The sequence below is a fragment of the Urocitellus parryii genome, chromosome 5, assembly GCF_045843805.1.
Source record: "Urocitellus parryii isolate mUroPar1 chromosome 5, mUroPar1.hap1, whole genome shotgun sequence".
Classification (NCBI taxonomy): Eukaryota; Metazoa; Chordata; class Mammalia; order Rodentia; family Sciuridae; genus Urocitellus; species Urocitellus parryii.
Genome location: NC_135535.1, coordinates 78,997,099 through 79,018,746, shown reverse-complemented (window position 1 = coordinate 79,018,746; position 21,648 = coordinate 78,997,099). Strand labels below are relative to the sequence as shown.

The following is a 21,648-nucleotide window of genomic DNA, read 5'->3' as shown; positions in this document are numbered from 1 at the left end:
CAATTGTATTACTAGGTATAATGGAGGAAAAGGAGTGCTGATACTTCATCAGCCCTCTTTTGTTTTATTACCTGCTAATATTTCAGAGCCATGGTATGCTGATGCTGGTTTACAAGTCTTGCAGCAAATTCATGCTCAGCTAACAAGACCTAAACGTGCTATTGGAGTCATAATTGTTGGTGTCTTAGCACTGGTCTCATTTATTGCCTCAACTGTCTCTGCGTCTCTGACGTTGTCTCAAAATATTCAGCATGCAAAATTTCTTAATAATTTAGCTCAAAATACTTCCAAGGCTCTGCGTAATCAAGTAAATATTGATGAAAGGATTGAGACTAAATTAAATGCCTTAGAGGCGACTGTTATAGACATAGGTAATGAACTTTCAGCCTTAAAATTTAAGGAGAGGCTTAAATGCCATGCTAATTATAAGTATGTATGTGTTACAGCTGCCAAGTACAATGCTTCTCTCTGGGATTGGGAGAAGGTTAAAAACCATTTATTAGGTATTTGGCAAAATAGTAATAATAGCTTGGATATTCTGGAACTTCATCACCATATCCAAGACATTCAAAATAATAGAGCTGATTTTTCAGATCCTTCTTCTTTGGCTAACCAGATATTAAAGGAGTTAAATGGATTCAACCTTGGAAATATTCTTAAACACTCCGCTTGGTACATTATTGGATTATTCTCTTTGCTGTTAATTCTCTTTTGTATTGTAACTATAGGATGGAGAGTCTTCCAATCAAGAATCCAGGAACTCCAGAGAATGAACCGCCGCCTCATTTTTAAGACAAAAAAGGGGGAATATGTGGGACGCCATTCTCACACGTGATCGGGTGCCTCCCGTTGAGGGTCTGAGGCACTTTGGCAAATGTCGAAGTTTTTCCCGTCCCTCTCCTGATGAGAGAGCCCATCCGTGTGGGGGTGTGCCTGACCACTGACCCCGGGGACCCAATCGCTGACCCTGACCTTGGAGTGCAGCCCCCCCTCAACCTTCATTGGATGGAATTCTCCCCTGAATCTCTGGTTCCCTAATAAAAGGCTACTCCCGGCGTGCTCGCTCTCTCTCTCCTGCTAGCCCTGAGTAATCCCTGCTGCCCTGCTGGGCGGCTAGAGGAGCAAACCAGAGAGGGGAGCTGTCTCGGACCTAGCAATAGAATTAAGGTAATTGAGTCTTGTGTTTTTATTTCGATCTCGTCTAACTAACTTTATGCCTAGAACCTCATTAATGAAACCACTGCGCAGGCCGCGTGGTAGAGTCTTCATAATTAAGAAAAAACAAAAAACAAAAATACCCACAGCACCTCATATTCATTTAATGCCAAGAGCCAGGCACTGTCTTTTAGACATATTCTTAGCTAAGTTTCACAACTGCCCCATGAGACTGACCAATCATCATCATCATTCTCATTTTAAGTGTGCAAAGACAGTCTTTAAAAAGAGAGAGAGAGAGAGAGAGAGAGAGAGAGAGAGAGAGAGAGAGAGATCTTAGAGGTAAAATAGTTTATTCAATTGGATAGCTTATCCAATCCAAATCAGTTATGAAGTGGCAGCACCAAGGCTCAAACACAGTATTGCCTGACCAAAGACTATGCTTTTTTGATGATTTAGCATTTTACGTAATTCAAATTAAATCAAGAACCCAAGAGAAAGCAAAAGCCTTACTGATGGTGGACCAGGATATTACCTGTGTATTATCTATTGTATCCTGTATTATTATACATGTAGGAGGTTCCAAAAAAGACCTAATTAAAGGAAGTACATGCCCTACTGCAAAAATAAAAGAAAGAAAGAAAAGAAAAAAAGAAAGTTTCAAGGAGAATGTGTGATTTGGTCCATTGAAAACATATTAAATCTTTTAATTAAAGAGATGTATATCAGTGACCCTGAAAGGAACTATTATATATAAAAGTCTTATTTTAAAATAACAGCATGAACCCATGAATAAATAACCATTCAAGAATTATCAGTGATGAATTCTAAAAACTTAGGTATCTTACCTCTCATCTAAGTGTTCAATCAAATAGGAACAACTGAAGGTGCAAGTAACTTTTTTATTGAGGCACAACAAGGCATTGTAACTTGCCTGAACTTGAGGCAGTCAGTTTAGTAAGCTCAACGTTAATACAGTTAAGGATTAAGTGCAAACAATATACATTCACAGCTTGACTAGCGAGGCTACATCACAATTTATAAAGTGCCAGATTAGTGCTAATTGTCATTCAGCTTGAAATTTTTCACCTAGAGAGGAAAACAAAAAAGTAAGGACCTCCACCTTCCTCTAGGAATGAAAACATTTTCTTAAACCAATCAGTAGCCATGGCAAGGACTACATTTTCTCCAACCCCACTAATTCGAACACCATCCTTTTATTGTCAATTCTGAACTGACTTTCAATCTTGATAAAGAAGATAGCCTGAAAATGTAGAATATTTCCAACTACTTCCATAAATTGCTCCCCTGTGCAAACGTAACCATATCTGGTCTCCCTGGAAGAGCTGAAGAATTGCGTGATTGCTAGCAGTTTCATGGTCTGGAGCACCATCATTGGCATAGGCTGATACCAACACCTCTTCATTCTTCATGAGGTTGACATACAGTGGCACATTAACTGCCAGCTTTAGCATATGGAAAATGAAAACATAAGTGCCATTCACTGGGCAATTGAATCTACCAAGCTGAAGATCAAAAGTCTCCCCCAAGTTATTCAGAAGAAGATCAAACACAATAGGTTGGTCTAAAGTTCCAGGGGCCAGGTTAGAGGTTCTGGCTGCTGAGAAGGCAACTCTCATCTGCTGAGGCAGGGGATAGACGTGTACTGGCAGTATGGTGGCTGCTGGGTTTGTCACTGGCACATCCACAGGGGTCATGCTACGGGAGTCTCCTTGTCCAGAGTCACCACTGTTAAAGGTTTCGTTGTCTCTTTCTGGGCTGCTCACCTGAGAAGAATCACTCCACCCTGCTGTTTTATTAGCAACAGTGAGTTTCTCATAATGAAGCAGTTAGCTTTGAACACAATATTTAACATTAGTCGGCTACTGAAACACAGATAAAGATACATTTTATAGTAAATTCCAAAACAAAAGCAATAAAATGTAAATAGCTTACAATTTCTGAGATTTTCTGGAACAGACTTTATAATACTATTCTGAAGCCAAAAGGGACCTAACTAATCTTGTCTAATTGTCTTTTTAAATTTTTTCTTAAGAAAATGTGGTCCCCAAAAAGGTTAGATAAAAAGGTTAGCAAAAACTTAACTCCAGGTTTAAACATTTTTTACTTCTGTATCTTTTTCCCATAATTCTGACTCAGTTAATTTCTCATGATCCATCTTCTACTCAAAGTAGGTAATATAGAAATAAAATAAAACCTAGATTAAGAAACCAACTTTTAGAACTACTGGCTAATAGCTCTTCAGAGATATTTTGATTTGGTACTAAACCACATGATGAATGCTTATTTTTTATTTCCAAGTTAATGTGACACCAAATAATTTTAATGTGATAGGGGCCATACAAAAATAATGCTTAGGTCAGGTGCAGTGGCACACACCCATAATCCCAGCAACTTGGGAAGCTGAGGCAGAAGGATAGCAAGTTTGAGGTCAGCCTCAGCAACTTAGCAAGGCTCTCTGCAATTTAGCAAATCTCTGCCTCAAAAAAATAAAAAAGGGCTGGAGATGTAGCTCAGTGATAAAGTGCCTCTGGGTTCAATTCCCAGTACCATTAAAAAAAAAAAAAAAAGCTTAGATATAAGGCAAAGATGTTGTAAATATTGGTTACTTTTTCAAAAAGAAAAGATTGTTTTTAGGCTGGGATTTAGTTCAGTATTACTCTTAAGAAAACTAAAACTTTAAAAAGATCAATGCTGGAAGTAATACACTTTGGGGAGAAGTTGGAAGAGGGTGCAGAATGAACTAAAATTATGCTTTTGGTAAATAAACTATTCACTTAATGACCCTTACCTCTTGAATTTGCCCGAGGACCACCAGATGTTGTCCCTCCTCGCTTATAACACTGTTGGAAATTATCCTAAAACGAATACATGAATATTCACCTTGGCACCGAAAATGCAGGACAAAAATTAGTTATTACACAGGATTATTGGCTGCTAAGTCTATAAGATTAAAGTCCTCCTAATTCTTTATCTGACCTTCCCCAGCAACCATCAAGAAGCTCAAGATGTTCCCAAACACCAGAAAAAACAAAGCAAAGGCAACAGTGGCAATATTTGCTTCATCTGTTAATTAACCTGACCAATTAGCTATGTATATGCAAAAACAATAAGTCACTTAGAAAACACTATGTAGAAGGTACAATACTAGGTAATGATGGCAATTCAGAAATACAGCATGGTCCTTTGTCCTTCATCTCAATATAAGACATAAAGCAAGAACAAGAACATAAAGCCAGGTGAGGTGGTGCATGCCTTAATTCCAGTGGCTTGGGAGGCTGAGGCAGGAGTATTGCAAGTTCAAAGCCAACCTCATCAACCTAGCAAGGCCCTAGGCAACTTAATCAAATCCAGTCTCAAAAAATAAAAAGGCTGAGGATGTAGCTCAGTGGTTAAGCACCCCTGGGTTCAATCCCACATACTAAAAAAAAAAAAAAAAAAAAAAAAAAAAAAATTGAAAACAATTTGTTCAATCTAATTTATAAATCAAACTGAGAAGACTAAGTTTGTTTGTTTTTTGATAGATAAAATTAAAAATAATCACATCATGTAAGTGTATTTATTGCCTGGAAATATGATCCAAAATAGAAAAGAAAAAATATTCAAGGTGCAATACTTCCAACTGATTCTCAAGTATGGAAAAAGCATCTCCGCATAACCCATGAAAATGATAATTAGTTTTTTTTGGGTTTTTTTGGTTTTTTTTTTTTTTGAGAGAGAGAGAGAGTTTTTTAGTATTTATTTTTTAGTTTTCGGTGGACACAACATCTTTTTTTTATTTCTATGTGGTGCTGAGGATCGAACCCAGCGCCCCGCGCATGCCACATGAGCACGTTACCGCTTAAGCCACATCCCCAGCCCAATAATTAGTTTTTTAACTAAATTAATATGTACAATTCTGGGGGAAAAAACAGGCCAGAAGACATTCAATAAGAATAATTAAGTCTCCTACTCCAGAAGTTCATAATCTCCTTTCTAATAGCACCAATATCAATTTCTTATGTTTTCTCAAAGAAATTTAGAGCAACACACAAAAACACTGGAACACTGATATTAAGAACAAGTAGTTCTATTAATGAAGTCTACATTCATCAACACCCTCCCCAAATATAGTCACTGAGGATCATATAATAACAGCTAATATTTGCATGCTTGATATACACTCAGCACTGTGTTGTTAAGCACTCATATGTATTGTTAGTTCATCTGATCCTCAAAATATCTCATGGAGAAATCCTCAAAACCCCTCAGAGTTAGATGAATAACTAAGAGATGAGTCCACATCTAACAGATAAGGAACTAGAGCTCAGAAGGCTATGGTCACAAGGCAAGAGAACTGATAAAGTAAGAAAGTAAACACACATCATTTAGATTCCAAGGTGTGTCCTTCACTCCTTTTCATTCCTGCCTCTATACAGACATCTACCCTACCTCATGTAACTGAAAGCTCCAGAATAGGTATTTGATATATTAGCAACAAAGCTCAGTGTAGTACATATACACATGCACCTCTTCTTTAATGGGGTTATGTCTTGAAAAACACATCATACATTGAAAGTATTGTAAGCCATGTAATTATACAAGAGAAAATTGAACACTTTTTAAAAAAACTAACCATTCCTTTATATATATATATATATATATATATATATATATATATATATATATAAATATAAAGGTTAGTATATTTAAATATATACTTAAATATATATATATTCCTTTAAATATATATATTTAAATATATATTTATATATTTAGTTGTAGACAGACACAATACCTTTATTTTATTTGTTTTTATGTGGTACTGAGGATTGAACCCAGTGCCCCACACAAGCAAGGCAAATGATCTCCTGAGCTACAACCCCAGCCCCAAACTGACCATTCTTAAAAATGTTTAAGAATATGCAATTTGTAAAAAAAAAAAAAAAAACCTAAATAATCACAATGAAGACACATGTTCCCCGCCCCCTCGCAAAAAAAAAAATATATATTGTAAGTTAAAAGGCATTTAATATACCTAACTTACTGAACATCACTGGTAGGTAGCACAATATTCTACACAGTATAATTGGTTGTTTACCCTCATGACTGCACAAATGACTAGAACTCTGGCCACTGCCCATGATCATGAGAGAGTATCAAAATTCAAAATCTGAAATAGACTTTCTACTAAATGTATATCACTTTCAGTCATCATAAAGTCAAAAAAATCATTAAGTTAAACCACCTTAATTTGGGGACCATCAGTACATATTCAAAATCTTATAAAAGTCCAAAATGGAAAATACTAATATGGTATAAATTTATATCTAGGATACCAATGACTGCCTCTTCTAGGATACCAATGACTGCTTGTAAACTTTTTGGGGCAGCCAGTGGGGGGCTGTGTACGTGTGTAACTGAACTCAGGGCCTCATGCATACTAAGCAAGCAATCTACCACTAAGCTACACCCAACATAGCCACACCCCTTTTACAAACATAAATAAATTTATATCCATATATGACCAATAACAGGAAGTTCCAAAGTTTGTTAAAGCAAAATGTCTAACATCCTATCCAGTCTTCCATCAGATGTAGTGATGGAAGATGTTTTGATTTATTGCAATCAGAATAAAAGACAACAACAACAAAAAAAAGAGCTCTGTTAATTAAGCAAGCTAAGTTAAAGGCAATATGGTAAAGTTGAGATCATGAGGTTTGGAGTTAAGAAACTCACATTCCCTCTTATATGTACTTTTGTATAGCAATGAGGGTCTCCCTTCATTTCCATACAATTTCCCTTTTCTCTCCCTTTCCCTCCCATCTCATGTCTGTTTAATGTTAATCTTTTCTTCCTGCTCTTCCAAATTACATATAAGAGGTTGTGAGGGGAATGGGAAAATAAACAAGGAGAGAAATGAATTACAGTAGATGGGGTAGAGAAAGAAGATGGGAGGGAAGGGGAGGGGGGATAGTAGGGGATAGGAAAGGTAGCAGAATACAACAATTACTAATAGGGCATTATGTAAAATTGTGGATGTGTAACCGACGTGATTCTGCAATCTGCATTTGGGGTAAAATTGGGAGTTCATAACCCAGTTCAATCTAATGTATGAAATATGATATGTCAAGAGCTTTGTAATGTTGTGAACAACCAATAAAAAAAATTAAAAAAAAAAAAAAAGAAAGAAACTCACATTCCAATCTAAGTTCTACAATGTACTTGCTGAATGACCTTAGATAAGTAGAGAAGTTACTTAACCTCTGAACCCCCAGCTCCTTTTTCAAGGTGAAGGATTAAATGGGCTAATGTGAACATGATTACTAAAGTCCTTAACACCTTTAAATTCCAAATATCCAGTAGCTGACATTTATCTTCCTTGGGTGACTGGGAAAGCTTCCAAATCAACACTCCATAGGACTTAAAATAGTTCTAGAACTAAGAACACACTTGTACAAAACAGATTATTACTGTTATAGTTTAATCACCAGCTTAACACCAACAACTGTAATACTATTCAACTATAACAACTATTCTTACTTACCCTTTGGGAGTAAGGAGTTCCAGGATATTCTCTAGCTTGGAACTGCAGCTGGCTATAATTTCCATTGGAAATTGAAGGTGGTCCTCTGTAAGTATCAAAACCTAACAAATAAACAAACAATAAACCAATTAATAAAGCATACTAAATTAATGTGCACATACAAATATGTAACAAATCTGTTACTATTATAATGTATCAACAAAAAAATGAGGGAAAAAAAGCATATTAAACTATACCACTGCAAAAGATAAACTGACCCTGTAAAGCCATCATTACTTCATTACCTCTTTAAGCAAAGACATATTAAAATTGCTCCCACAGTAAAAATACATTTATAAAATATCACTGACTTTAAACAAGCCCAGTTTAGAAATTTGCTGCCACTGGAATACAGGTGGGGATAGGAAAAAGTGGTGGTAGGGCAATTAGGGGTACTTGAGGCTTCTGTCTTGAATATTTTGCTAATACTAAGCAGTAATTAAAATACTTGGGATCATAACTAAAACTTAATATCACTATCATAGTTTCAAATTCTGTGTTCCTGTGTGTAGAATTAGACAAATAATTAGAAAATAGATATTATCTAATTGTGACATATTTTTTGACAAAGTTAACTAACAGAAAAAGAAACTATTCAAATACAAAAGCCAAACTTATCCCTAGAAAAACAAGAAGATTGACCATTCTATTTAGTAAATAGCAGGATTAATCTGTTCTTCAAAAAGGTAGCTCTGTTATAGAGAGCAGGCATACTAGGTAGAAGACTCCCATTACATTACAAATGGCAATGACAAAACAGAAAAAGTAAAAATGGATTGAGACAGGTAAATATACAGACAAAATAATTCAGTACAATTAAAGTTGATTCACAGCATACCTTTATAACTACCAGGGGACCTATATGAATTGGTCAGTAATCTCCCACCACGAGTACATCCTCTCACAGATCCCCGGCTGTTGACAAATGGCTGAGCAGGTCTGGGAAATACATTCGTCTGTGCTGGGTAAAAGGCAAGGCTACCATTGCTTACTTGAACAGTTCCATCAGGATGATAATTTGAAGCTTAAGGAAACAGTTAAGAGTTAAATGGTAATAAAGGTCCGATACTCTTTATATGTAAAAAAATCAATAATCAAAACCTTTAACATATTTTCTCCCTTTAAAAAGAAAATGATTTAAGTGATGAAGCCACTACAAGAGAAACTAGGAAAACTACCCATTCATAATAGCCTCAAAAAAAAAAAAAATACTTGGGAATCAATCTAACAAAAGAGGTAAAAGACCTCTACAATGAAAATTACAGAACACTAAAGAAAGAAATTGAAGAAGACCTTAGAAGATGGAAAGATCTCCCATGCTCTTGGATAGGCAGAATTAATATTTTCAAAATGGCCATGGGCTGGGGCTGTAGCTTAGTGGCAGAGCGCTTGCCTAGCATGTGTGAGGCACTGGGTTCGATAAAAATAAACAAATAAAAGTATGCTGTCCATACACAACTATAAAACAATGTTTTAAAAATGGCCATACTACCAAAAGCATTATATACATTTAATGCAATTCCTATTAAAATCCCAATGACATTCTTCACAGAACAATTGAAATTCATTTGGGGGAAAGAAAAAAAAAAACAAAACAGCATAGCCAAAGCATCTTAGCAGGAAGAGTGAATCAGGAGGCATCACAATACCAGAGCTTAAACTATAACAAAAACGGCATGATATTGGCACCAAAGTAGAAATGTAGACCAATGGTACAAAACAGAACACACAGAGACAATCTCCCATAAATCCAGTTATCTTATACAAAGGTGCCAAAAAAATATACATTAGAGAAAAGACAGTCTATTCAACAAATGGTGTTGGGAAAACTAGAAATCCCTATGTAGCAAAATTAAATTAAAACTCTATCTCACCCTGCACAAAAACTAACTCAAAGTGGATCAAAGAAAGACACTAGAACAGAAATCCTGCACCTAATAGAAAAAAGAGTAGGCCCAAATCTTCATGTCAGCTTAGGATCTGACTTCCTTAACAAGACCCCTGAAGCACAAAAAGTAAAATTTAAAAAAATCAATAAATGGGATGGATTCAATCAATAACGTGAAGAGAGAACCTACAAAATGGAAAAAAAAATCTTTACCACATGTACCTTAGATAGAGCACTAATCTCCAGGATATATAAAGAACTCAAAAAACTTAACTCCCAAACAACAAATAATCCAAATGGGCTAAGGAGCTGAACAGACACCTCAGAGAAGAAGAAACAAAATCAACAAATATGAAAAAATGTTCATCATCTCTAGCAATTAGAAAAATGCAAATCAAAACTACTCTAAATTTCATCTCACTCCACTCAGAATGGCAATTATCAAGAATATAAACAATAATACGTGTTGGTGAGGATGTCGGGGAAAAGGAACACTCATACATTGCTGGTGGGACTGCAAATTGGTGCAACCACTCTGGAAAGTGTTACAGAGATTCCTCAGAAAACTGGGAATGTAACCACCATTTGACCCAGCTATCCCATTCCTTGGTTTATACCAAAAGGACTTAAAAATCAGCATACTACAGGGACATAGCCACATCAATGTTCATAGCAGCTCAATTCACAATAGCTAAACTGTGGAACCAATCTAGATGCCCTTCAACAGATGAATAAAGAAAATGTGGCATTTATACACATGAAATTTACTCAGCCTTAAGGAAGAATGAAATTATGGCATTTGCAGGTAAATGGATGGAAGTGGGAATATCACACTAAGTGAATTGAGCCAATTGCAAAAAAACAAAGCCTAAATATTTTCTGATAAGCAGATGCTGATCCACAGTGGGTGGGGGTGAGTGTGGGGAAGAATGAAGGAACTTTAGATTGTGCAGAAGGGAGTGAGAAGAGGGGTGGGGCATTGGGGATGGGAAGGACAGCAGAACGAGACAAACATTATTATCTGATATACATATATGATTACACTACTGCTGTGACTCAGCACCATCTACAGCAAGAGGAATGAGAAGTTATGCTCCATTTGTGTATAATGTGTAAAAATGCATTCTACTGTCATGTATAACTAATTAGAACAAATAAAAATAAATTGCAGGGGCTGAGGTGTGGCTCAGTGGTAGAGTGCTTGCCTAACACGTGAGGCACTGGATTCTATCCTCAGCACATTAAAAAAACAAGTAAGTGAATAAATAAATAAAATAAATTTTAAAAATAAATAAATTGCAAAAAAGTGATTTTTGTGTGTGTATATGAGAGAAATGAGTATGATTTATTATTTCTTATAAATGAAAGAAATTTGACACATGCTACAACATCAATGAACTGTGAAAAAATTATACTAAATGAAAAAAGCCACTTCCAAAGGACAAATATTGAATGATATAACAGGAAGCTAAAGTATGAATTCATAAAGACACAAAAGTAAAATAGTGGTTGTCATGAGCTGGAGAGGGAGGAGAAGAGGGAGTTTGTATTAAATGGTTCTAGTTTCAGTTGGGAAAGACAAAGTTTTAGAGATGGATTATGGTGATGGCTACACAACACAAACGCAGTTAATGTCACTTAGCTGTACACTTTAAAAATGGTTAGAATAGTCAGGTTCATGTTATGTATATTTTACCATGATTTTAAAAATAATAAGCTAACCATTTCAGGCCAGGGAGTAGAAGAAAATTAGTCCTAATTCATAGAATTCATAATTGAAAAAGCATATGACAAAATATTATTTATGTAGATCACCTGCCCTATATTTCAACAAAATAGGTGAGAACAGAATGAGGTCCCTGTGGTTAGAGATTTATAATTACTATCTCTACACCATTTTATTGAAAAGTACCAACAAGCTGGGCATGTTGGCACACACCTACCTGTAATCCCAGCTAAACAGGAGGCTGAAGCAGGAGGATCACAAATTCAAGGCTAGTCTGGGCAACTTAGTGAGCCCCTGTCTCAAAATATAAAATAAAAACAGCTGGGGATGTAACTCAGCAGTAGAGCACTTGCCTAGCATGAGTGAGGCCATGGTTTAATCCCCAATATGGAAGAAAAAAAATGCTCAGTTCACTTGCTCAGACATTAAGTTTCAGAAAAGTGAACAAGGAGTTGAAATACCAACACTGAAAATCTACAAGTCCTCCTTTAAGAAATAAGTACAAAGTTGCCTATTTCATAATTTAAAGTAGCATAAAAGATCAAAATATTCTCCTTTCTCTGTTAACAGTATAATAAGCATACTAAGTTATATCTTCACATTAATCAATGTTGTATGTAAGAGAGGGAAAGGCCAGATAACCCTTTGTCTGTGGTGAAAAAATTAACACAATGGTTTCAAAATCTTCATGCACTGGGTATGGTGGCACACACCTGTAATCCCAGCTGCTTGGGAGGCTGAGGCAGGAGGATTGCAAGTTCAAGGCCAGCCTCAGCAATTTAACAAGGCCCTTTCTCAAAATAAAATATGAAAAAAAGAGCTGGGGATATGGTTCAGTGGCTATCCCTGGTACCAAGGTGGGGGGGGGGATCTTCACACAGTCAGATAGTACCCTATCTACCTCAGTGGAGTGCTCAAAGCAATTAGATTTTAAAAAACACAACCCTACAAGGTTAAATCAGCCATCAAAGTTCTGCCTCTCTATAAAAGTTCAAATTAACAGGTGAACTTAACTAAACAGAAACAAAGACACTCAGTGCTTCTCAACACTTTAGAAAGGTTTACTGGACAAGAAAGAACGTCTTAAGTGTCACTACAGACTTCCTTTCCATTTAATTACCTGTTACCCAAATCTTCAAAATATATGCAAAGATCTTACCAGTTTCTTGAGACATGCCAGTTGGTTCTACATGTATAGCTGGCAGTTGGCACTGGGGTGGCGTTTGTGTACTTGCTGTAGTAAAACTTTGATTGTAGCCAGGTGTATAAGGGGATTCTTTAATTTCCTGTTCTTTCCGTGGAGGCAGAGGTGCATTAACATTAAATACCTTAAAAGATAAGGGTAAATAGGCCATTTGTGAATGTTTATAGGAAATGCCTAAGGATAGCATTCACCAAACTACAATATTTTGATATTTCTATTTGTATAAAGGACTTGAATAGACATATCTCCAAAGAAGACAAATAAGCACATGAAAACATAATCAACACACTTAGTCATGAGGAAAACATAAACCATAATAAGATGCCACTTCATAGCCATTAGGACAGTTATTATCAAAAGACAGAAAACAAGTGGTATCAAGGATGTGGAGAAGATACATTGCTTGTGGGAATGTAAAACGATGCAGTCATGAAAAACAGTACAATGGTTCCTCAAAAAGTGAAACATAATCTACCATATGATCCACCAACTTCACTTCTAGGTATGCACCCAAAATAACTAAAGCATGGACTGGAATAGATATTTGTAGACCTGTGTATTTAGCAACATTATTCATAACTGACAAAAGGTAGAAACAACCCAAGAGCCCGCCAACAGACGAATGAATAAACAAGATATATACATAAAATGAAATGTTCTTTAGCCAGAGGAAGGAATGAGAATCTGATGCATGAACCTTGAAGCATTATGCAAAGTGAAAGAAGCCAGATACAAAAGAACAAGTATTGCATGATTTCACTTATGTGAGGTACCTAGAATAGGTAAATTTATTGATATAGAACATGGAACAGAGGTTACCACAGGCTGGGGAAGGGGAGGAATAACAACTTACTACTTAATGAGTACAATGTTTCTGTTTGGGATCATGAAAAAAGTTTTGAAAATAGTAGTGAGGGTTACACACAAAATGAATGTATTTAATGCCACTGAATTACACACTTTAAAATTATTATAATGGTAAATTAAATTCCATTTGATTCCAGACAGAACTGACACCAAAGAGTAAATGTCAAACCTCTATTAAGCTATCATAATAAGGCTTATTGAGAATAAAAGTTATATAGAAGAAAAGGATCCTTTTTAAAAAACTAAAATAATTTATCACTTCCTGAATTTTTACTATGTGGCAGGCAATAACCTTCCAGAACCTGGTCATAATTTACAAAAGAACATTTGTATTACCTTGGCTTTCTTACCTTGCTCCATTTTCCTTACATTACATGGCATCTGATAATATATATATTTGTCTTTCTAAAACTCCCATTTCTAGTAATAGTAATAATAAATTATTATTTAATTTGCAATAATAAAAATGCAAACTTCTTGAGCAAAGACCTATTTTTAATTGCTATAATCCCAGTGATTTTGATCTGGCTTCATAACTACATGTCTAATGAATGAATAAATGAGAACTGATCTGAACTTGAAAGGCTTCAAAACAGGCAGAACACAGACAGAGGCATGAGCAAATAGGTACTGTGCCAACAATGTGCAAGCCAAGCCCATTAGGGGACTGGTTTGACAAGTTATACAAGACTACAAAGGTACTGAGTGTCAGGCAAAGGACTCAATTTCATTCTGTAATGGACCACTGCTTGCTTTCAATTAGGCAAAAGAAAAAGTAAACCCAATGTGGCAAAACTGTATAGGATGGACTGACAGGGAAAGAGGAAAAGCAAGGAAACTAAGATATTCTAATTGATTAAGCACAGAGTGATAAGATTGGTGAATTCAGGTGTCGAACTTCACCAGCCTATTCCTACATTGTGCCTGCTTCCCATTGCCACTCCAAGGGCCCCCCACACACACACCATCATCACTCCAAAGGAGCTGGAGTGGGACATTGAGCCAATTAGGCTCACTAACAGCCCTACAGACTGTTTCATGCTACTGTGTTTAGAGAATAAATGTAGAAATCTAGCTGCAATATTATCATTAAAAAAAGAGAGAAAAAGTTTTAAGCCAGGCATGGTAGCACACACTTATAATCCCAACAAATCAGGAGGTTAAGGAAGGAGGATCACAAGTTTGAGGTCAGCCTCGACAACTTAGCAAGAACCTGTCTCAAAAAAATAAGAAAGGGTTGGGGATGTAGCTCAGTTGTAGAGTGACCCTGGGTTCAATCCCCAGCATGATAAATAAATAGAGTTTAAAACTATAATTTGTAAAGAAATACATAATTCAGAACACCAAACAAATCTGAATAAATCTCTATGAATAAGCATGAGACCAGGATGAAACCAAATGAAATCTTCAATAATGAAGTGAGGTGCTAAGCAAGTCTGTGCCCTGAATTTCCGGTTACTAATGCTAGGAACATCGCTAGTACCCTTTTAGTAATGATTAGTATTATTAAGCTGTTCCTAGAAACAGATGTTTTTCACCTACACATTTTCTTCTTTTTTGTTGTGCAGGGTACTGAATCAATCACATATTTTATTTGTCTGATATAGGCCTTCAGTTTTGCCTGCTAGTTTTCAGAGTGGGAATAATGCTCTGATAAAAGACCAATTCAAAATTCTAGGGACTGGGGATTTAATACTCCTCTGTCAAAAACAGTATGTCAACTAGACAAATGTAAATTCTAACCACCCAAATAAGAATACAAAAGGCAAACTTTTAACATAGCACTAATAATAGATGTAAGAGAAACAAAGACTCTTAGGCAGAATAATGAATAATGAACTGTGATCATCATTCCCGGTTCATACTCACTGTCTGCATGGCTTGAAAGGGTGCTGTGTTAATGGTTATTGAACTAGTACTTGCTGGAGGTGACTGGAAACCCTGTTCAGAACCCTTTGCCATGGAAGGATTTGGAGCAGCTAGTGAAGACGGTGGCTTGCTTGGGGGAACTGCTGCCTGGAGGGAAGAAATGCAGCATCAGCCAAACACCTGCCATATAACAAGCAGTTCACTTACACTAAACCCCAAACTGGCGCAAGTCAGCAAGTTCTTTAGGATGACATTTGGACACAGGAATGCAAAAGAATAGCTTTTGCTTACAATTTCAAATCTCAATTGCTGAGGATGCACACTAGTATTTGCTTTGCACAGCCTGCTGACTAAGTCAAAGAGTCTTACTGATAATCAGTCTAACAAAAGAGGGGCTGACCTTTTTACAAGCATCTAATCATTTCTGAACCCTGAAATACCATTTTCCAGTTAAGAATCTAATGTTATTCCAAATTTATACGGTGGAATTGAGCTTAAAAAAAATCTTGGTTACTTCTTTAGTGTTAATTTTTCTCTGTTTTAAAGACTTATTAGTGGATTTCTGAATCAGTTAACTAAAATAAGAAAACCAATCCTGACCTATTTTAATTAATTTTTAAGGAAACAATTAGTTCTTGACATAACAGACTATGAAGACAAAGACTTCTAAAAAGATAGTAAAACCAGGCTGAGGCTGGGGCTCAGCAATAGCACACTTGCCTGACATGTGTAAAGCACTAGGTTCAATTTTCAGCACCACATATAAATAAATAAAGGTCTATCAACAACTTAAAAATATATATTTAAAAAAATAGATAGTAAAACCCAATTCCAATTAGTTATGAAGCAGATACCTGGGGTCACTTGATAAAAATCACTATCTACTTTTTTTTCAATATTGGAGATTGAAACCAAGGATTCTTTACTACTTAGCTACATCCCCAGTCCTTTTAGTATTTTATTTTAAGGTAGGGTTTCGCTAAGTTGCCAAGGCTGGCCTTGAATTTGAGGTCTTCCTGCCTCAAGTTCCCAAGTAGTTGAGATTACAGGTGTGCACTACCACCACATTCAACTGATTTGCCACTATTTTTTCTTTTTTTTTTTGAGTACTGGAAATCGAACCCAGAGGTTCTTAACCATTGAGCCACACCCCCAGCCCTTTTTATTTTTTTATTTTGAGACAAGACCTCACTAAATTGCTAAGGCTGGCCTGAAACTTGTGATCCTCCTGCCTCAGCCTCCTGAGCAACTGAAATTACAGGCATCTGCCACCACACCCAGCTTCTTCCCCCATATTTTTTAAATAAAGAACCAAATCTCAATTTAGACCAAGGTAGTGCCATAAAAACTAATGATTGTGGGGCCAGGGTTGTGGCTCAGTGGTAGAGTGTTCACCTAGCACGTGCAAGACCCTGGGTTCAATCCTCAGCACCACATAAAAAAATAAATAAAGGGGTTTTTTTCAACTACAACTAAAAAAATAAATATTTTGAAAAAACTAAAAACTAATGATTGTTTGTGGGTTTTTTTTTTAAAGTTGTCAATGGACCTTTATTTTTTTTATTTGTATGTGGTGCTCAGAATCAAACCCAGTGCTTCACACATGCCAGGCAAGAGCTCTACCACTGATCCACAACCTCAGCCCCTCTGTTTTCTTGTATTGTATAATGAATATTTCTATATAATAGCACACCCAAAATAAAACTAATATTTGTTAAATTGTCCTTCAAAATTCATTTTATCCTGCTATGTCTGTCTCAAAGATTTGCTCAAACATCAAAATCTATAACTCAGAACAGTTTGTAATCCCAGCAGCTCGAGAGGCTGAGCAGGAGGTTCATGAGTTCAAAGCCAGACTCAACAACTTAGCAAGGCCCTAAGCAGGACCCTGTCTCTAAATAAAATATAAAAAAGTGCTGGTGCAGGGTGTGGTAGCTATTGGTGCACACCTGTAATCCTAGCAGCTGGGGAGGCTGAGACAGGAGGAATACAAGTTCAAGGCCTCAGTGAAAGTGAGGCACTAAGCAACTCAGTGAGACCCTATTTCTAAACAAATCACAAAACAAGGCTGGGGATGTGGCTCAGTGGTCAAGTGCTCCTGAGTTCAACTCTGAGTTCAATCCCCATACCAGGAAAAAAAAAAAAAAAAACTAGAAATGTTGCTCAGTGGTTAAGCACCTCTGGGTTTAATTCCTGGCACACACACACACACACACAAAAAAAAAAAAAAAAAACTAAAAGCACAAAAAAACCTAATATTGTCAAATAAGCCAAAAGAGTAACTCACAACTGAACTAACATTAATCAGTTTTGTTTGGTTTTGTTCCAGAGAGTAAACGCAGGGGCATTTAACCACTGAGCCACATCCCCAGCCCCTTTTAACTTTTTTATTTTGGACAGGATCTTATGAAGTTGCTTAGGACCTCACTAAGCTACTAAGGCTAGCTTTAAACTTGTAAACCTCCTGCCTCAGCCTTCTGAGCCACAGAGATTACCGGCATGAACTACCATACCCAGCTTTTGAATTAGCATTCTTTTTTTTTTTTTTTTTTTGGTACTAGGGATTGAACTCAGGGACACTCAACCACTGAGCCACATCCACATCCTACTTTTGTATTTTATTTAGAAACAGGGTCTCACTGAGTTGCAAAGCGCCTTGCCATTGCTGAGGCTGGCTTTGAACTCTCGATTCTCCTGACTCAGCCTCCTGAGCCACTGGGATTACAGGTGAGAACTGCCACACTGGGCTAGCATTAATCTTAATCCTAAAAATGATTGTCTTCAGTCATGAAAAAATAAAAACTTGTCCAGGTTTTCCTTAGGAAAATCTGGCCTACTCTTACCTAAAATTTTTTACTTTTCTATATGAAAAATTAAATATTTATTGCAAAAGATAAGGCAATATACTATTAAATTTACCTATACGGCAAAGCCACTGTAAAGTTACCTAGAAAAGTTCTAGGACCACAACATCTATAAAGTTATACCTTAATAAATTAAACATTACATCATTCAACTAATCATTCCTGTAATTCATAAAATAAACTAGTTCTGCTATTCTTTTAGGAAGAAAAGAAATTAAGACCATTAGCCTTTTATTACCTCAGGAGTCTCTGAAGTCACAAATTCTGTTTCAGATCCCGTTGAAGCCTGATCAGCAGTAACCAAGCAAGCATTTGAGCTACAAGTAACTGGAGAAGCAGTAGCCTAGACACAAGAAGACATAAAATACTATAAAAAAGTCATATTTTGCTCACTTTCTGTTTCCTGGGCCCTAGGTCTCCTAATATGTTCCTCTTACTAGCCCTCACTAGTGTTAAGCATTATGGTAAGCCCATCACACATATTAGTATTTAATATTAATAATAACCCTGTAAAATACGTACAACTATCCCCTTTCTATTGATAATCAGGCAGAGACAAAGAAAAGTGCAGTGATTTTCCCAAATAACACAAAAATTATGTGGCAGGGTTAAGATTCAAACTCCAGGCCTAGGGCTAGACTGAGTGTCTCAAAAAGCAGCTCACTGAGGGTAAGCTCGGGCACATGAACTCTTCAGCCACAGCACTGTCAGGGATCATCAAAACTAGGCTTTTATTCTATAAGTACTTTCTGTATTAAAGAGGAAGTTGGAAGTATAAATGGGATAAACTCCACATAAATCAAAATAACACTAAAATTCTAGTGCAAAACTAAATTAAAAGCATGAATAAAAGAAAAATTGTGAGATAGCACAGCAGGAACTAAGGCTGCACCAATTGTAACCAATAAAATACTATGAGAGTAGCTAGGAAGGAAATCTATGGCACAGCAATTATTAGAATATATCAGAGATACTTCCCAAAATCTAGCAAGCAAGGTCTAAAGCATCCACAAATTCAATAATTTTATCTAAATGCTTCTATGTGGTTCTCAGAAGCTCAAGTAATAAAACACATGAATGGAAACTAACGAGGGGTAACCAAACATTAGAAGTTATGCTGCTGCAACCCTCCAAAGGGGCCTTCATGATATGCTGCTCCTTTAAGAGTGTGGGACCAGTTTTTAAAAAGATCACATGGAAATAATTTTTTAATCGTGTACAACATTTTATAAAGTTAAACAGGCATAATTTATATCCAACTAAAATATTAGAATACGAGATTGAACACTTTTAAAACTATGCCTTTCTTCTGTCTTCTGAAAGGACTTCTGAAAGGACATCATATCTATGTTACCCATAGCAGAGAAGAAACTGGAAGAAATGAAGTATTCTAGGCCAGAATGTTCCTATTTAGAAGACACATTTAGATACAACCACTGCTGGATGTGTGTAGTTTATTCAGCACTACTGTGCATAAAATCTACAAACGTTAAGTCCTTATTTGAAACATCTGATCATTTTAGATGTTTAGAAGTGCACAAAGTATGTTAAAAACAGAGGTACTAAATAAAACACTTTACACATATTTTTTAAAAACTGACTTTTTTTCTGTGCTTCTTATTAAAATAATGAGACAACTGCAAAAAAAATAAATAGAACTGGCTGTTGTGAGGACATAACTCTCTCAACAAAAGGGTTTCACAGATGCTAAGTATTAAAGCTTCTTGGACCACCTGATAGTTAAACTTTAAAAGACTTGAAGCCAGGCATGATGGCACATATTTATAATCCTAGTGATTAGGGAAGCTAAGCAGAAGGATCAAAAATTTAAGGCCAGCCTTGGCAAATTAAACTTAGCAAGACATGGAGATACAGCTCCATTGTGGGGTGCCAATGGGTTCAAATCCTAGCACCATAAGAGATTTAAGGGGGGAAAAAAGTTTACTTAACAACAAAAAAGACAGACACATGTTTTTTCCCCTAGTACTATGAATTGAACCCAGCAGTGCTTAACACTGAACTACATCCTAGCCCTTTCCTTTAATTCTTTAAATTTTCAGACAGGGTCTTGTTAGATTGCTGAGGCTGGCCTCAGACTTGTGACCCTCTTGCCTCAGCCTCCCAAGTAGCTGGGATTATAGGTGTGTACCACCAAGCCCAGCAAAGACATATTCTTTACACTTGTATTCATGTTAGCAGCTCTTGTTCCAAATTACCACTCTTTAAAAAGTGAACCAGCTGGAAGATTACATATTGGTGAGTAAACATGATGTTTGAGATGAGTGGTTCCAAATACAGATATGCAGATTCACCAGGGAGTTATATTCAAAAGATAAATACTTAGCCAGTATTTACATGTGCCTATAATCCCAACTACTTGGGAGACTGAGACAGGAGTATTCCAAGTTCAAGGCCAGTCTTGGCAACTCAGCAAGAAACTAACTCAAAATTTAAAAAAAAAAAAAAAAAAGGATTGGGGGGAGGGTATGGATCAGTGGTAAAGCACCCCTGGGTTCAATTCCCAGTACAATAAAAAAAAATTCTTTAATAAAAAATAAATAAATGAATGCTTAGGTAGCAACCCTGGAAATGATGCTCCAGCAGGTTTAAAGTTATACCTAGAAATACATATTTTTATTAGAGTGACCAGAAATTCTGATGTAGCTATCCTGTCAGCCTGTACCTGAGAACTTCTACACAGACCAGTAGTTATTCAAAAAGAATTTAACTTGACAAATGAAGGCCTTTTGTAGAATTCTAACAGCTAGATAAGATAAACAAAACCACTTTAGTAAAAGCATAAGTGGAAAAGATAGGGCAAAACCCCCCTGATATACCTTGCTTAACAAATACAATTTAAAAACTGAGGACTCAAGATGTAGTCCAGTGGTAGAGTGCTTGCCTAGCATGCACAAGGCAATGGGTTAAGTCCCCCGTACCCCAACCCCAAAAATTAAGCCACACCTTTTCAAATTATATATAAACCACCATAAACAAATGGTATTTACTCAGAGGGTTTCAGAAGGGAAGATCACAACTGCTGAACCAACCAGTCAAAATATTTAACTTACTGTCAAAAGAGCTACTGTCAAGAAAATTGCCATAAGGCTTTCACAGAAACAGTTAGAAAACGTTTTCAAAAATAATGGCCAGTGAAGTTTGGGCTTACCTTTGATGGAAATGCAACTTGACATTGGGGATCTCAAAATCTAATTCCTTTGTGCTTCTAAGTGTACTCAGTGAAAATGAGAAGAATGAACTATTATGGGCTGTGGGGGAGGGACTGGTTAACCATGGACTAAACAAAATTAGTTTCTTTCTTTAGACCCTTTACTATGCTAATGAACTGTAACTTGCATAGCTCAATAGAAAAGCAATATTCTTAGACAAGGTACCCCTGAATTCTTCAGGGTTGTTCTTTACTCACCAAAATCAGTCAACCGTCTCTACTGTAATAGATGTTTTCAGCATAGTCAGAGAATCTTTTTA

General features: G+C 36.3%; 1 protein-coding gene across 3 annotated transcripts in view; it reads right to left on the bottom strand.

Moving 5' to 3' along the window:
- Positions 1-2,058: 2,058 nt before the first annotated feature.
- Caprin2 (caprin family member 2) overlaps positions 2,059-21,648 on the bottom strand; it is a 44,846-nt gene continuing 25,256 nt past the window's right edge. For 2 of the 3 annotated variants that reach the window (XM_077799174.1, XM_077799175.1), the window contains 7 exons: positions 18,398-18,502; positions 15,296-15,442; positions 12,515-12,683; positions 8,580-8,765; positions 7,703-7,803; positions 3,968-4,034; positions 2,059-2,965 (listed from right to left, as the gene is read on the bottom strand). In XM_077799174.1, coding sequence (XP_077655300.1) covers positions 2,397-2,965; positions 3,968-4,034; positions 7,703-7,803; positions 8,580-8,765; positions 12,515-12,683; positions 15,296-15,442; positions 18,398-18,502 — 1,344 coding nt within the window. In that variant the 3' untranslated portion in view covers positions 2,059-2,396. The remainder of the gene's footprint in view (positions 2,966-3,967; positions 4,035-7,702; positions 7,804-8,579; positions 8,766-12,514; positions 12,684-15,295; positions 15,443-18,397; positions 18,503-21,648) is intronic. The other variant, XM_026415238.2, reaches the window with a different exon arrangement.